This window comes from Furipterus horrens, unplaced genomic scaffold (assembly GCF_987537825.1).
Source record: "Furipterus horrens unplaced genomic scaffold, mFurHor1.1.pri manual_scaffold_2, whole genome shotgun sequence".
In the NCBI taxonomy this organism is placed as follows: domain Eukaryota; kingdom Metazoa; phylum Chordata; class Mammalia; order Chiroptera; family Furipteridae; genus Furipterus; species Furipterus horrens.
In genome coordinates, this window is record NW_028327172.1 from 148059584 (window position 1) to 148077135 (window position 17552).

Sequence of the window (17552 nt, forward strand, 5' to 3'; positions counted from 1 at the left end):
ACTTCTTTCAAAACTTGAGTGAACTATAGTGACAGTTTCATAGTAAATGGTCATACAGAAAGTAGTTTTAGATAAAAATAAAACATTTTTTTTGAAATTTATATTTTTAAAGGTTTGCAAAATTTACAATAATAAATCTTTAACAAAGTTTATGATAATTTTGAATAAAATTGGAAAGTAAAGGGTATATATCATAGAAATCACTTCACTTAAAAAAATATATGAAGAAGGGCATCAAAGGACACTACCAAGAGAGTAAAAAGGCAGGTCATAGAATTGGAGACTATATTTGCAAAGCATATATCTGATAAGAGATTAATAACCAGAATATATAAAGAACTCCTAATATTCAACAAAAATACCCCAAACCTAATTAAGAAATGGCCAAAAACTACATATTTTCCTGAAGAAGTTATAAAAGTGGCCAATAAACACATAAAAAGATGCTCAATGTCACTAGTCATTAGGGAAATGCACATCAAACCACAGTGAGATACCACTTCATTCACATTAGGATGAATATTATTAAAGAACAACAAAAAATAACAAGTGTGGTGAGAATATGGAGAAAATGGGAACCTTGTGCTTTGCTGGTGGGAATGTAAAATGGTGCATCATGGAAAACAGTTTGGTGGTCCTTAAAAATTAAACACAGAATTATTTGATCCAACAATTTCACCCCAAGGTATATGCTAAAAAGAATTGAAAGCTGGGACTCAAAATCATACGTGCACACCAATACCCATAGCATCATTATTTACAATAACCAAAACATAGAAACAATCTAAATGTCCATCAACAGATGAATGGCCAAACACAATATTGTATATAAGGTCTGTCCAAAAAAAGTCCAGCCATTGTTAATATAATGAGAACGATTTGCGCGACATCGATGTAACCAGGCAACCAAGGAGAGTGGACTGGAATGCACATGCATGAACAATGATGACTTCACTGAACTAATCAGTGGCAGTGGTAGATGCTCATGCATGAGCATGTGCACTGTGTGGCCATCACATACAAAATGACTGAGCAAGTAGAGCAATGAATCTGCATCAAACTTTGCGTTAAGCTTGAACATTCCTCCATGGAAACTATTTGGATGATTCAGAAGGCCATAGCTCTGGGCAACTGGTGATTGGCAGCTTCATCATGACAATGCACCCACTCATGCATTATGTCTCCTGCAGAGTTTTTTGGTGAAACATAAAATCACCCAGGTGACTCAGCTCTACTAAAGTTCAGATTTGGTGCCCTGCAACTTCTGGCTTTTCTCAAAACTAAAATTACCTTTGAAAAGGAAGAGATTTCAGACCATTAATGAGATTCCTGAAAATACAAGAGGGCAACTGATGGAGATTGGGACAACTGTGTGAAGTCCCAAGGTGCCTACTTTGAAGGGGACTGAGGCATCATTGTTCTATGTATGATGTTTATTGTTTCCTGTATTTTCTTCAATAAATGACTCTATTTTTCATATTACATGGCTGGATACATTCTGGACAGAACTTGTATACATACAATAGAATATTATTCATCTTAAAAAGGTAATTAAATTCAGATACATGCTATAACAGATGAACCTTAAAAACATGCTAAGTATGAAATAAGCAAGACAAAAGAGGATAAATATTATGACTCCATTGATATGAGATATCTACAAATTCAGAGAGACAGAAAGTAGAATAGAGGTTACTAGGGGTCAGGAGAAATGGGGAGTTAAGTGTTTAATTTGTATAGAGTATCTATTAGCAATGATGAAGTTCTGGAAATGATAGTGGGTAATGGTTACACAACATTGTGGCTGTACTTAATACCACTGAATTGTACATCTAAAAATGGTTGAAATAATAAATTTTGTTATGTATATTTTATCACAATAAAAATAAAATTTAAGAAAGTGAAAAACAAAACAAACAAGATTAGAAGTAATCAGGGCAACCACAAATCTTTACTATGACTTAAAAGGCTCAGTTTATAGACACTTGTGTTTAGAGAAATGAAGTTGAGCTATTAAATATCTTTATAAAAATTAATTAACAAAAACATTCACCTAAGGACATGTTTATTGGTTTTTTAGAGAGGAAGAAGGAAAGAGAGAGAGAGAAACATTGATGTGAGAGAGAAACATTGATTGGGTGCTTCCTATACACACCCCAACCAGGGATGGAACCCATAATCTAGGTATGTGCCCTGACCGGGAATCAAACCCACAGCCTTTTGGTATATGGGACCATCCATGCTCCAATCAACTGAGCCACCCAGCCAGAGCAAGATGTTAAATATCTTTATAAACAGAAGATTGCAGTAATGTGTATATGAGTTAAATATGTAAAATGAGAACAAATTGGTATTTTTTGTCTTTGGAAATGTTTTACATTTCATTCCTAATTGATATATGCAGTTGGCATGTGAAATCAAAGTAAATAGGCCTATGCTGCATTGAAAGGAATAAAAGAAAGAGCTGTGATTATTTTGAGGCTATTTAATAATCTCCTTCATCTGATTACTAGTTTCTTGAGAGGAGGATCTGCCTTAACTCACATGTAGTTCTATCTTTTGCCACTTGGTAAACCCTGATCTGTGTGTTTGAATGAATGATTATGGCAGGATTAGCATAACTGGATTGCAATGTAGGTATTAGCAGCAATGTCTCCAGTATGGTACTGGAACAAGAAAAATAGAAAAGGAACTCAAAGCTATAAAGTTGAGTGAGGGGGAGAATTTTAAAATTTGTAACTTAAATTTCAAAATAGTTTCACACTATTTTATCAGTTGGTATAGAGTAGACTAAATTGTTTTATAGTATAATATGTGTTATTTTTAATATTAGATAGATCATGTTGGTCCTTCAATGAAGACCCCAATGAGGTCATTAGCTACTCGCTAGAGTCCTTGTGTATCTGATACTATAGCAACTATTCAGGCTGCTGTAATTTATGGACTCTAATTGTTTATGCGTTCGCTCACTGAGGATCAGTCACTATGGATTCCTAATGGACAGGCAGGAAAAGAAAATTTTCTTTTTATGTTGTATATATTTCTTTTCCTCTCTCCTCCCCTCCCCTCCCTTTCTCTTTCTTTATCTCAGTGTCTCTTGCATCATTAATTGTATCTTTAGAACAAACCTGTAATTAAATAACAGTATCTCTATGCTTAATCTGTAGAAGAGACAAAAAACATGTCCCTGACTGACTATAAAACACAAGAGGCAATTTAAGGGCTAGAAATTAGGGGCAGTATTTTCTCTAATAAGAGAAATAAAGTATTTTTTTATTGAGTTTATTAGGGTTACATTGGTTAATAAAGTTATATAGGTTTCAGTGTACAATTCTATAATACATCATCTTTATGTGTGTTCACCATCCAAAGTCTAATCTCCTGTTTTCATTTATCCTGTTTACTCTCTTCTACCTGTCCCCACTCGCCAAAGATATTTTAAATGGAAACTTTAGCTTTTACTTTTATAGATTCAGAGATTTTAAAAAATTCAAAATCCTCATTTTACTACTGTTTGAACTAAGAAATATAAGAAATGTATGATAGAACAGAAGTTTCCATGTAGAAGCCTAATTTGAATATTGAATACACTAAAAAATGGAAAGAAATTATGTGTCATTTTATTGACATTATTTTTCCTAGGCCAGATGCAATAGAAAAATGGAGATAAAAATACATAAAATAGAAAATTTCTTTGAGTATTTGGACAAGTGAAATACCTTTGGGGGTAAAATATTTTATGGCTAAAATTGCAAACTGAAATATTCCAAAATTGAAGACTTTTGGTATATTAGCTAAATACTATAACTAATAATAAACACATAATTAAGTTAAGTATTATAGACCTAGATAGATGAATTCATTAAATTCTTAACTTAAAAGTTCAAAGTTCTTGAGATTTTAATTTAAAATATCTAGGTTTAATAACCCAACGTGGATTGATTTTCCAATTATATTTCAAAATACAATAAGCTACTTCCTGCACATAAATTTATCAAGTGAGAAAAAAAGGAAATAACAGAATCATGAGGAAAAAATAACATAAACCATAATCATGACTTTTTTATTTTTTAAATTTTGATTTTTTAAAACTATTCTATGCATAATTATACTTTATATTTTTGGCCTCATTAATGTATTTATTACAAAGCTTTAAATATAAGTTAACAAATTTAGCATTTCTTTTTCTAACGGTGCATATTTATTATTAAAAATGTTGTTATACTCAACAACAAATAACCCAATTAAAATGGGAAAAGGACCCAAATTAGACATTTTAATAAAGGTGTACAAATGACTAATAAGCACATAAAAAGACATTCACCATCATTAGTACTAGGAAAATAAAAATCAAAAGCACAATGAGAAACCACTTCACACCTAGCAGAATGGCTATTACTTAGAAAAAGAAAGCATGTTAAGTAAGTGTTGGTGAGGATGTGGAGACATTTGAATCCTTGTATTTTGCTGGTGGAAATGTAAAATGGAATAGCTTCTGTAGAAAACAGTGTAACGGTTTCTAGATAGTGGTGATGATTACATATCATTGGAAATGTGCTTAGTACCACTAGGTTGCAGACTAAAAATGGTTTAAGTGGTAATTTTTATGTTATGTGTATTTTACCACTATTGAAAGAAAAACAAATATCAGGTAATAAAGCAAATTTCAAAGAAGAGATCAAGAAATTGCTTTAAACCCAACTTTCTAGAAAGAACCCATGTTAATGCTTGGTAGTTATTTTAATACTTTATCCTGTGCTTTGAACTTTTTATTGAGATATTTCAGAAATTTTCTCTAGAAAAATAGTACAGATAATAATATAGGCAATGTTGATTTGTTTAACAGGACCTATGACCTACGCATGAGCAGGAGCACTTTGTGTCTGCAAAGTTAATTAGCTTCTGTAGCATTTAAACGTGGAATTGCGGTCTTGTATAAAATGATCTAACCAAGCCAACTTGGACAGAAAAATCATCACTAAATGAAACTGGAAACCATGAAAAACCACAGGTCCCATCATTACTCTCTGTTTATGTTATTTGGTAGTACTATTTATCTTACTTTAGTCTAATCCTAAATGTTATTGCAAAGATTTTTCTTTTATTCTATTTCCAGTGTTTCTGAATATAACATTATAAAAGAATATGCTTTTATAGATCTCTGGAATATACTTTTATAGAAAAGATATAATAACATCAGTTGAATAGCTTGCTGTAAATTACATAAAGTTTAGAAAGTCAAGGAACACTTTTTTCCAGTTTGAACTTAATCATTCTTTCTTGTAACCTTTTACTAAAACACTATATTTAAAATTATTACCTTTCTTGTAACTTTAGATTAAAACACCATCATTAAAGCACAAATAGCAGTTGACTGTTTTATATATTTTCTAGTAAGGCAAAGTTGATATCAGAATTCTAACTTTGCGCCACCATTTACTTAGCAATTATCAATAAATAAGGTCAAAATTCTAACCTTGCTCCACCACTTATTAGTTGTATGACATTTTTTAATCTTACTCGGCCTCAGTGTCCTTATCTGTAAAATAGATATGCAGTATTCCCTCACTTATCGCGGGTATTATGTTCTAGACCCCCCTGCGATAGGTGAAAATCCACGAAGTAGGAACCTTACATTTATTTTAGTATTTATATATATTCTGTGGCTTTATAAACCATTCCCAGTCCCTTATTAACCTTTCCCACTCCCTTATTAACCTTTTCTACACTTTTATAAACACGACTTATGTTCTTAAACGTATTCTACACTCTTAAACCAACGTAACTTTAACATATGTATACAGTACCGCAAAATCCTATGATACAGTGAAAAATTCGTGATAAATAATGAAATATAATATTTTAAAAATTCCCATGATACAGCGAGGCCACGATAAGTGAACTGTGATATAGAGAGGGGCTACTGTAATAATAGGGCCTACTTCATAGGTTTGTTATGAGAGGTCAGTGAATTAACATGAAAAACAAATACTTAAAGCAATGCATGTAAAGTATAACACCCATTTATGAAGAAAACACTCAGCAAACTGGGAATAGGGGGAGCATACCTCAACATAATTAAGGCCATATATGAGAAACCTGAAGCCAACATCATACTCACTGGACAAAAACTGAAAGCATTCCCCCTGAGATTAGGAAAAAGACAGGATGTTCACTCTCTCCACAGCTATTCAACATAGTATTGGAAGTTCTAGCCACAGCAATCAGACAAGAAAAAGAAATAAAAGGCATCCAAATTGGAAAAGAAGAAGTAAAACTGTCACTATTTGCAGATGACATGATAGTATACATAGAAAACCATATAGACTCCATGAAAAAAACTACTCAACCTAATAAGTGAATTTGGCAAAATAGCAGGGTACAAAGTCAATATTCAGAAATCGAAGGCATTTCTGTATGCCAGCAATAAAATATCAGAGACAGAAACTAGAGAAAAACTCCCACTTACTATAACAACAAGAAAAATAAAGTACCTAGGCATAAATTTAACCAAAGAGGTAAAATACCTGTACTCGGAAAACTACATAACCCTGAAGAAAGAAATTAAGGAAGATACCAATAAATGGAAGCATATACTATGCTCATGGATGGGAAGAATCAACATCATTAAAATGTCCATACTACCCAAAGCAATTTATAGATTCAATGCAAACCCTGTTAAAATACCAGCAACATATTTCACAGACCTAGAACAAATACTTCAAAAACTTATGTGGAACCAAAAAAAAGATCCTGAATAGCCACAGCAGTCTTGAGATAGAAGAACGCAATAGGAGGAATCACAATACCTGACATCAAACTATATTACAAGGCCACCGTAATCAAAACATCCTGGTACTGGCATAAGAACAGACATATAGATCAATGAAACAGAATAGAGAGCCCAGAAATAAACCCAGGCTTCTATGGTTAACTAATATTTGACAAAGGGAGAAGGAACATATTATGGAGTGAAAAGAGCCTCTTCAACAAATGGTGCTGGGAGAACTGAATAGGAACATCAAAAAAATAAAATTAGAACACCAACTTATGCCACACACCAGAATAAACTCAAGATGGATCAAAGACTTAAATGTAAGCTGTGACACCATAAAAATCCTAGAGGAAAACATAAGCAGGAAAATTTCAGATATCCCACATAACAATATTTCACTGATAAATCTCCTAAGGCAAGGGAAATAAAGGAAAGAATAAACAAATGGGACTACATCAAACTAAAGAGCTTCTGCTCAACAAAAGAAAACATCAGCAAGATGAAAAAGGAACCAACCATATGGGAAAACATATTTGCCAATGATATATCAGATAAGGGCTTGATCTCCAAAATATATAAAGAACTTACATATCTCAACACAAAGAAGACAGAAAGCCCAATTTAAAAATGGGGAAAGGACCTGAACAAACACTTCTCCAAGGAGAAAATACAGAGAGTCCATAGGCGTATGAAAGAATGCTCAACATCACTAGCCATCAGAGAGATACAAATTAAAACCACAATGAGATACCACTTTACACCAGTCAGAATGGCCATCATCAACAAATCAACAAACAATAAGTGTTGGCGAGGATGCGGAGAAAAGGGAACTCTAGTGCATTGCTGGTGGGAATGTAGACTGGTGCAGCCACTATGGAAAACAATACGGAATTTCCTCAAAACAACTAAAAATGGAACTGCCTTTTGAACCAGCGATTCCATTGCTAGGATTATACCCTAAGAATCCTGAAACACCAATTCAAAAAAACCTATGCACCCCTATGTTCATAGCAGCGCTGTTTACAATAGTCAAGTGCTGGCAACAGCCTAAGTGCCCATCTGTAGATGAGTGTATTAAAAAACTGTGGTACATTTACACAATGGAATACTATGCAACAGAAAGAAAGAAGGAACTCCTGCCATTTGTGACAACATGGATGGAACTAGAGAAACTTATGTTTAGCGAAATAAGCCAGGCAATGAAAGAAAAATACCATATGATATCACCTAATACAGGAGACTAATGAACAACACAAACAAATGAACAAAATTGAACAAGAAACAGAGTAACAGTTATCAGGAGGAAGGGGGAGGGAGGAAAGGAGGTTAGTAGGGGGAGGGTTTAGTAAAGGAACTAATATAAATAACCCATGAACATGGACAACGGGGTCGGGATCTACTGTGGGAGAAGGGGTGAGCTGAGTGGGGGGTAGCAATGAGGGAAAAAGTGGGACAATTGTAATAGAAAAACAATAAAAATAAAAATAAAATAAAATAAAATAAAATAAAATTCAGAAGGTACAAAAGACAAAAATGCATGCAGATAAGTGCTCCATAAATATAAGCTACTTTTATTATTGTTGTGAGAATAATATACCTACTTTGTATTCAACCTTAAAATTAATATTATGAGACTTGATAATACAATATACTTTCTTACATCAAAGAATTTATTTATTTGGAGATAATGACAGAAATCTGATGCGCAACCCTTCATGGATATGACATCCTAGCCAAATGGCCCTACTTCCCTGGCTCTGAGATAGATTCTGATAAAATTTCTATAATGAATTCTAAGTTCATTTGTAATCAGAGAAAAGACCCAATATCTGGAATCAAAGAAGAAAAATAAAAAACCCCAACAATAGAAAGACTTCATTGAGAGGGAAGAATCTGAACTGAGCCCTGAAAGGATTTGCAAATGCTGAGGTAGGGGGTAGAGGCGTGAGGGGACTCCACCCCCTTTCCCACCATGCATGAGCTAGGCATTATACTATGTGCTTCACAATCTTTCTTTGCATTCATCATGACAGCCCTATCAGGTCACACAGCTAGTATTTGCCAGATCAGGGATTTAAACTCTTATCTAACTCCAAAGCCGTTCTTATTTCCACACTCTGCTGCTGCTTTGATAATTACAGTTTCTATTACAGTATTCTGTATCTTGGCCAGTTACATGCTTCTAAATATCCTATTAAGTTTTAGTGACTAATTTTGGGTTTTTCTAATTTTTTTTCTTTTAATTTTCTTATTTGCATATACAGATTGTACCCTTGCTTTTTAAGTTTTGTTTATTTCTGTCCTTTCATAATTTTTAAAAATTCCTTCCCAAGTGTATGTTCACTGACTTTAGAGGGAGAGGAAGAGAGACAGAAACATCAGTGTGAGAGAGAAACATCCATAGGTTGCCTCCTGTAAACATCCCAACCAGGAATGAACCAGTAACCCTGGTATATGCCCTGATGGGGAATCAAACCCACAACCTTTTGGTGCACAGGATGATGCTCAAACTAACTGAGCCATCCGGCCAGGCCTGTCCTTTCATAATTTAAATCAGGTGTAGTGTCTTTGCTGAGGTCTCTTCTGGATGTGGTTCCAACGATTCAACAGACTGCCACTTTGGCATTTTGGGGACTGGCTAATTATAATGATGACCAGAAGCAGTTGTAAAGGGCAACATTTTTCCACAGCTTGTTTATTCGTTGGCAGAACAGAATATAAGAATTAAAAAAAAAAGTTATGTTTTTTACTTTAAAAAATTGATAGTTTGGGTACATTTGCAAGCTTGTAGGCATTAGAATTATTAAGATGTTAATACACATTCAATTATTTGAACTGAACATAATATCTTTAGGGCATTCTACTTTGAGGATATGCAGATTTTTTCCATTATTGTTAATATAAAGAGAAAACAGATTTAAAAATGTAATGGAATTATACATAAAGCAGTTTTTATGTGTATGGAAGTATTAAAATTATAGGAGCAGTTTTAGGTATATAAAGCCTTAGGCACACAAAATATTGTTTACAGAAATCTTTATACACAGGTGAAATTTGGGTAATGGCAACTGTAAGACATTGCTTTAAAGCAAGAAGAGGAGAAGCATCCAAAAGGAAGGGAAATGTGTTTAATGGGAGGTTTGATGAAGGATTTATACCAAGTATGCAAACGTGTCAGGCCTTTTAAGGGTCATCCAAGAGTGCCCAATATTTTTTTCTCCTTCTATCTAGTTTCACTCTATGTTTCTGTACAGCACCACCTAACAGTACCTAACAGTAGTTAAGGACCTTCCTATCGGCAGGGCCTTGGACTGTTCATTCCATTCTGCTAGTTTGTCATAACATAGGAATATATCTTTCCTGATATATCTTTAATATTCCTATTTGTATAAATGAAGGACAAACAACCCAATTAAAAATGGGCAAAGGCCTTGAATAGACATTTATCCGAAGAAGATGTACACATGACCAACAAACATGAAAAGATGTTCAACAGCAAATCAAAACCATAATGAGATAGCACATCACCTACTACGATGGCCATAATAAAAAAGAAAAAGAGAAAAATGTTAGTGAAGCTGTGGAGAAATTGGACCCCTCATAGGTTGTTGTAGGTGTGTAAAATGGTGCAGCTGTTTGGAACAGCTTGGCAATTTCTCAATATAACTACCATATGACCCACCCAGCCATTCTACCCCTTGTTATGATATTTCTAAAAGATTGAAAATGGGTATCCAAACAAAACTTGTACACAAATGTTCATAGCAGCATTATTCACAATAGCCAAAAGATGACTGGATAAACAAAATGTTATATATCCATACAGTGGAATATTATCCGCCATAAAAAGGTACTAATATATGCTACAACATGAATGAACCTTGAAAATCTTATGCTAAGAGAAAGAAGCCTTATGTCTTCATAAAGGCTCCGTATTATGATTCCATTGATATGAAATATCCAGAATATGCAAATCCATAGAGACAGAAGCAAAACATGCAAATCCATAGAGACAGAAGCAGATTAGTGGTGCCCAGGGCAGTGGGAAAGGGGAATGAGGAGTGATTGCTTAACAGATATGGGGCTTCTTGTTGGGGTGATAAAAATATTCCGTAACTAGAAAGGTGGTTGCACAACATTGTGAAGGTACTAAATGCTACTGAATTGTATACTTTAAAATGGTTAATATGGTAAATTTTATGTTATGTGTATTTTATCAGAATTTAAAAAGTAAATACAAATTGTACTAGTGAAAAATTTGCCTTATTTTTATCAATTAGATATCATTTACTAATGACTGTTTTATCTCTCCAAGGAATCACAGAAATTTTATTTTTTTGTAGATATTCCTTCTATCATCAAGTATTGTTAGACTTTCTTCCTCCTGGTCTCTTAACTTCATCCTTTGAGGACAGAATGTTTTTAATAGAAGTTTTTTTAAAAGTGTGAATTATGTTCATTAGTTGTAAAGGGATGAAAAATTATTAGGGCAGAAAAGTAATGAGAAAGTGAGAATGTGATGCATTATTCACAACCTCCTGTTTTCTTTACCTACCAGTTTTTACACTCATTTCTCATAGGAGATTTATGAGGTACAAAGTCCTCTGATTTTGCTTTTGCTTTTTTTAAAACAAAATTCCTTTGGTGAGAAATAGAAGAGGAAAGAGGAATTTGGGGAAGCAGAAATTAGGAAAAAGGGGGAATGTGATCAGAAAGTGAGAATTATTGGTAGTATAGTTAGTAGTGAGTACCCTGGCTGGTTTGGCTCAGTGGATTGAGCGTCGGCCTGCGAGCTAAGTGTCGCTGGTTCGATCTTCCAGTCAGGGCACACCAGAGAAGGAAAACTCTGACTCCAAAAAACCTCTGCTGCCTTGCGGCATACCTCTTCAGGGGAAAGGCTAAGGGAGTAAACCCCGACAGAAAATCCGGAGCCGGAGTCCCTAAGGCGGTTTGACGTTGTAGTCAACACTGGCAACTCCTGCGGCGCACCTGAAGCCAAGCTGTATTGACTCCGTCTTTCCCTTGGACCCTTCAGCTGCGAAGAGAGGGGGGGTCTGCTGCATGGGCAACAGCAGACCCTCCATATCACCCTGCTCAGGCTCTGTAGCTTCAGCTTCACTGGAGAGGACACTCCAGCGTCATCGCAAGATGTCGATTCAACACGGGAGGAGACAGATACTGTGTCACTCCCGAGTCAGACTGCACAGCCATTCTTGGCGGTGCAGATAGACTCTTAAGAAGCTACATCATCGTCTCTCGAGACGGACTGGCATGGGCAACAGCAGACCCTCCATATCACCCTGCCCAGGCTCTGTAGCTTCAGCTTCACTGGAGAGGACACTCCAGCGTCATCACAAGATGTCGATTCAACACGGGAGGAGACAGATACCGTGTCACTCCCGAGTTGGACTGCACAGCCATTCTCGGCGGTGCAGATAGACTCTTAAGAAGCTACACCATCGTCTCTCGAGACGGACGGCTGCCGACGAGTTAGTAGTGACTATTAATACCCTATAAATTGTGAATTTCAAAATTCTTACAACATAAAATGTCAAATTAGCTTAAGGTGATGATAAGAAATGTATCACCATTATTCTTCCACAATTATAAGAAAATAATCTGTGGAAAGCTACTTTAAAATTCAAACTTTAACAATAAATTAGTAGCTAATTTGGTTACTGGCATATAAAATTAGACTTTACAACAAATATTTTAATAAATGCATGTTACATTTAAGAAACTGGAGAAATATTTAAAATCAAAACATCATTACTAAATAGCCTGTTTCATATATCATCAATGTATACCAGGCGTTGAGATAGGTTAAAAATATACCTGATCTATTTTTCTCTCCTATACATTTTTTTGTATCTTAATATTTTAGCCTAAGTAAATAGAATGCTTTCAAAACAGGTGCTATGATAACCAGTCACTTTTTAGTAGTCACTGTAAAGAAGTAGAAATAGAATCTAAAATAGGGGATTAATTGGGTTCTATTAATGAAAAGAAGAGTTAGGAGACCATTACTGTATCATTATGTGAACCATAAAACCACAGCGAGAGTTACAGCGAAATAATTCCTAGACATTTAATTTTCTTAGCTATATGAAGAAAATCATGTTTCAGCTTTATTTTATTTCTTAATCTAATAGAAATTTATATATAGAAAATATAAATATAAAGCATTACTTAAAATTCACATAATGGCAAGTCATTTGTATTTACTTTTCTAAAAGCATTTCTACAAAGAGATAAGTAACATGTCCCATTGTATGGCTGGTTTATTTGCCAGAAAGAGTTTTAAAATGTATCATGAATGTTTTGTCTTTATGTTTATTCAATGATTGATAAGTGCATCTCAAAACATGGTTGTTATTTCAGGATAACTTAGAACACCAGAAAGATTAGTTGAGGTCATGAAAGGCCCACCAGACTTAGAGACTGAGGGCAACTAAAGAAACAAATTTGTCAGTTGACGGTTTGGTAGCGCATGATAACAATCCAGAGTTAACATGGTTCAAACAAATACCTTTAGTGTAATACAGATACATAAAAATCTCATTATATTATGGATTTTTTTAAAGGAAATACAGTTTGCAGGAAATATTTATAAATGCATGTTTTAGAATAAAAATTGAAATGTAAAAAAGATTCACATTGTTTTTGTTTGGTTACTGAACCAAAAACTCAAAATGAGGTTGCAAGATGCTTTTATTTCATATATAGAAGCTGTTGAGCTTTATTATATTAATGTTATTTTTATATTGGTTTTGGTCTATTTTAACTTTTTGTTATGTAAGTGTTCAACTCACTTTGAATTTTATCTATTTTATCCTTGTAGCATTTCTACAAGGAAGTAGCTGCCTTTGTGTTAGGAGTGGTTGGTAAACATTCTCCTCAACTAGCTCAGGCAATAGTTGATTGTGGGGCACTGGATACGCTGGTGATATGCTTGGAAGATTTTGATCCTGGCGTCAGAGGCTGCAGCATGGACACTTGGATGTATTGCAAGACATAATGCAGCTAATGGAGCATATTTTAAAGTAGGATTATTAAAGTTTATATTTATTATGTAAACCTGGCTTTATTTAGTAAAGCAGAGGTGAGTTTTTAATGATGTTTCTATATATTATGGGAGATAAGCTCTGACTGATGCCCAAGTTGTTGGATTACAAATACATAAAAATATTTATACATTCTAGTCTTTATCTTAGTTAGCAGAAGAGAAATTTGTGGATGGAAAGAGAAGAGGGGTGGGGAAATAGGGCAAATGACATATTCATTCTGAAAGACCTTGGCAAACTGGTTCAGTTAAAAAATAATTTTAGTTTGTCACCCCTCAGGGTACATTGAGTCTTCACTTTTACTCATAATATAGGGTATTCCAAATCAGCCAGGAGCCATATCATTTGAGTGAGTAATGTTAAAAACATATGGACATAATGTTCGAGGACATGTTTGTACTCAGCCCATATTGGGCAGGAAAGAGGAGAAAAAGAAGGACCACCATTGCTTATAAACTGACAGCTCAGTGCCTGGACCTCTTGTGTGAAGGTTGTGCTGACACACCTGATTAGTAAAAAAATACACAAGGAGCAAAATTGTACCCACCCCTTTATACAAGTTGCTAAATAATAAGAACAAATAACACAACAAGACTATGCAGTTTAACATATGTAAAAATGATTACTTTGCTAGTAATCAAGAACTGCATATTAAAACATCATTGTAAATATTTTTCCCCCTTTTATTACTTGGAGGGGAAAAGAGTAAAACAGAAGTAGAGCCAAGTGGTTAAGAGCACTGTGGCATTTGAAGGACCTGAGCTTGAATCTAAGTTCTACCACTTAGTTGCTATGTGACATTGGATATGGCTTTTAAACTTTCTGAACCTTTACTTTCTCCTCTGAAAAAACAGGGTAACTACTTCAGAGTTACTTCAGAGATATGTTGTAGGATGTTCAAAGTAGCTCCCTCAGAGATATGTTGTGAGGATGATGAGATAATACATGTGAAGCACTTAGAACAGTGCTTGACACATGCGAAATATTCTATAAATAAAAGGTATTAGTATTAATACTGATTGTTAGAGAGGACATGATAGTATTTACACCCATTGGTGGAGGCACTACAAATTGTATAAACTTGTGGAAAGTTGTTTGGTAAACTAATCTAAGTCACAAAAGAGTTTATGGTTACTCTAGAAAGCCTGCTTTGGGAATTGATCCTAAGGAAATAATTCTCAAAATGAAAAACTATATTCATGAAAATGTTATTGTAGCATTATTTGTGATAGGAAAACACCCCAAATATTTGGCAGGAATTTATAGGTTAAATTATGGTAGTTTACTTAATGGACTCTTATTCAACAAATTAAAAAGACAACTATGAATCCTACATGGTAACATAGAAAAGTGATTATAATGTAAAAAAGAAAAAAATTATATATTACAATTATAATAATATAAAATAAGTTTTTATGTGAACACAAATTACAAAGACATACATGTTTGTGTTACTAGGGTGATAGAATTAAGGATATTTTTCTTCATTTTCCAGATTGTCTTTCTTTCTTTTTTTTGGAAGGCTAGCTTTTTTATTTTTTAAATCTTTATTGTATTTTTTTCCATTACGATTTGGTCCCCTTATACCCGCTTCCCCATAGCAATCACCACACTGTTGTCCATGTCCATGAGTCCTTTTTCCTTTTTGCTCAATCCCTCAACTCCCTAACCCCCTACTCCCCCACTAGCTGTCATCTGCTCTCCATCTATGAGTCTGTCTCTGTTTTGCTTGTTGGTTCAGTTTGTTCATTAGATTCCACATATGAGTGAAACCATATGGTATTTGTCTTTCTCTGACTGGCTTATTTCACTTAGCATGATGTTCTCCAGGTCCATCCATACTGTTGCAAGGGATAAATTTTTCTTCTTTTTTTATGGCCAAGTTGAATTCCTTTGTGTAAATGTCTCATAGTGGTTTTATCCACTCATCTCTTGATGGACACTTGTGCTGCTTCCATATCTTGGCAATTGTAAATAACATTGCAATGAACATAGGGGTGCTTATGTTCTTTAAAATTAGTGTTTTGGGTTCCTTCGGAGATATTCCCAGAAGTGGGATTGCTGGGTCAAAAGGCAGATCCATTTTTAATTTTTTGAGGTATCACCATACAGCTTTCCACAGTGGCTGCACCAGTCTGCATTCCTACCAACAGAGCAAAAGGGTTCCCTTTTCTCCACATCTTCACCAGCACTAGTGGTTTATTGATTTATTGATGATGGCCATTCTGACTGGTGTGAGATGGTATCTCATTGTGGTTTTAATTTGCATTTCTCTGATGATTAGTGACATTGAGCATCTTTTCATATGTCTATTGGCCATCTGTATGTTCTCTTTGGAGAAGTGTATATTCAGGTCCTTTGCCCATTTTTAATTGAGTTGTTTGGTTTTTGATGTTAAGTGTCGTAAGTACTTTATAAATTTTGGATATTAACCCTTTATCAGTTGTATTGGCGAATACGTTCCCCCATTCTGTGGGCTGTCTTTTTATTTTGTTGATAATTTCCTTTGCTGTGCAAAACCTTTTTGGTTTGATGAAATCCCATTTGTTTACTTTTTCTTTTGTTTCCCTTGCCTGGAGAGAAATAGCCAATAAAAAATTGTTATGAGCAATGTCCGAGATTTTGCTGCCTATGTTTTCTTGTAAGAGTTTTATGATTTTTGGTCTAATATTTAAGTCTTTGATCCATTTTGTATGTGCTTGCTTCCTCTGTCAAACATTATTGACTATAAAAATGTGGGTTTATTTCTGGGCTATCTATTCTGATACATTGATCTATGTGTCTGTTTTTTATGCAAGCACCAGGCTTTTTCTATTACTATGCCTTGTAGTATAGTTTGATATTACGTAGTATGATTCCTCCAACTTTGCTCTTCTCAGTATTACTGTTGCTATGAGGGACCTCTTGTAGTTCCATATAAATTTTTGAAATATTTGTTTTAGTTCTGTGAAATATGTCATTGGAATATTGATAGAAACTGCATTGAAGTTATAGATTGCCTTGGGTAGTATGGACATTTCAATGATGTTAATTCTTTTTTTTTTTCCTTTTATTTTTTGGTTTTTCAATTACAGTTGTCCCATTTTTTCCCCATTGCTCCCCCCCACCCAGTCCACCCCCTCTCCTGCAATCATATCCCTCCCCGTTGTCCATGTCCATGAGTCATTTATACACATTCCTTGGCTAGACCCTTCCCTTACTTATCCTCCTTCTCTCCCTCCCCCCTCCCCCCTATTGACTACTATTCTACTCTTTGTCCTATTTAGTTTGTTTGTTTGTGTTGTTCTTTAGTTTCCTGTATTAGGTGATATCATATGGTATTTTGCTTTCTTTGCCTGGCTTATTTCACTAAGCATAATTCTCTCTAGTTCCATCCATGTTGTCGCAAATGGCAGGAGTTCTTTCTTTCTGCTACATAGTATTCCATTGTGTAAATGTACCACAGTTTTTTGATCCACTCATCTACAGATGGGCACTTAGGCTGTTTTCAGTACTTAGCTGTTGTAAACAAGGCTGCTATGAACAAAGGGGTGCATAGGTTTTTTTGAATTAGGGTTTTAGGATTTTTTGGGTATAATCCTAGCAGTGGAATCGCTGGTTCAAAAGGCAGTTCCATTTTTAGTTTTTTGAGGTAATTCCATACTGTTTTCCATAGTGGTTGCACTAGTCTGCATTCCCACCAACAGTGCACTATGGTTCCCGTTTCTCCACAT

General features: G+C 34.6%; 1 protein-coding gene across 1 annotated transcript in view; it reads left to right on the plus strand.

The window, feature by feature from the left end:
* The window catches only part of SPAG6 (sperm associated antigen 6), a 159890-nt gene that overhangs the window by 15492 nt on the left and 126846 nt on the right, over positions 1–17552 (plus strand). Inside the window, 4 exon segments of the mRNA XM_090267367.1 lie at positions 9333–9428; positions 9431–9516; positions 13617–13750; positions 13752–13801. Coding sequence (XP_090123493.1) covers positions 9333–9428; positions 9431–9516; positions 13617–13750; positions 13752–13801 — 366 coding nt within the window.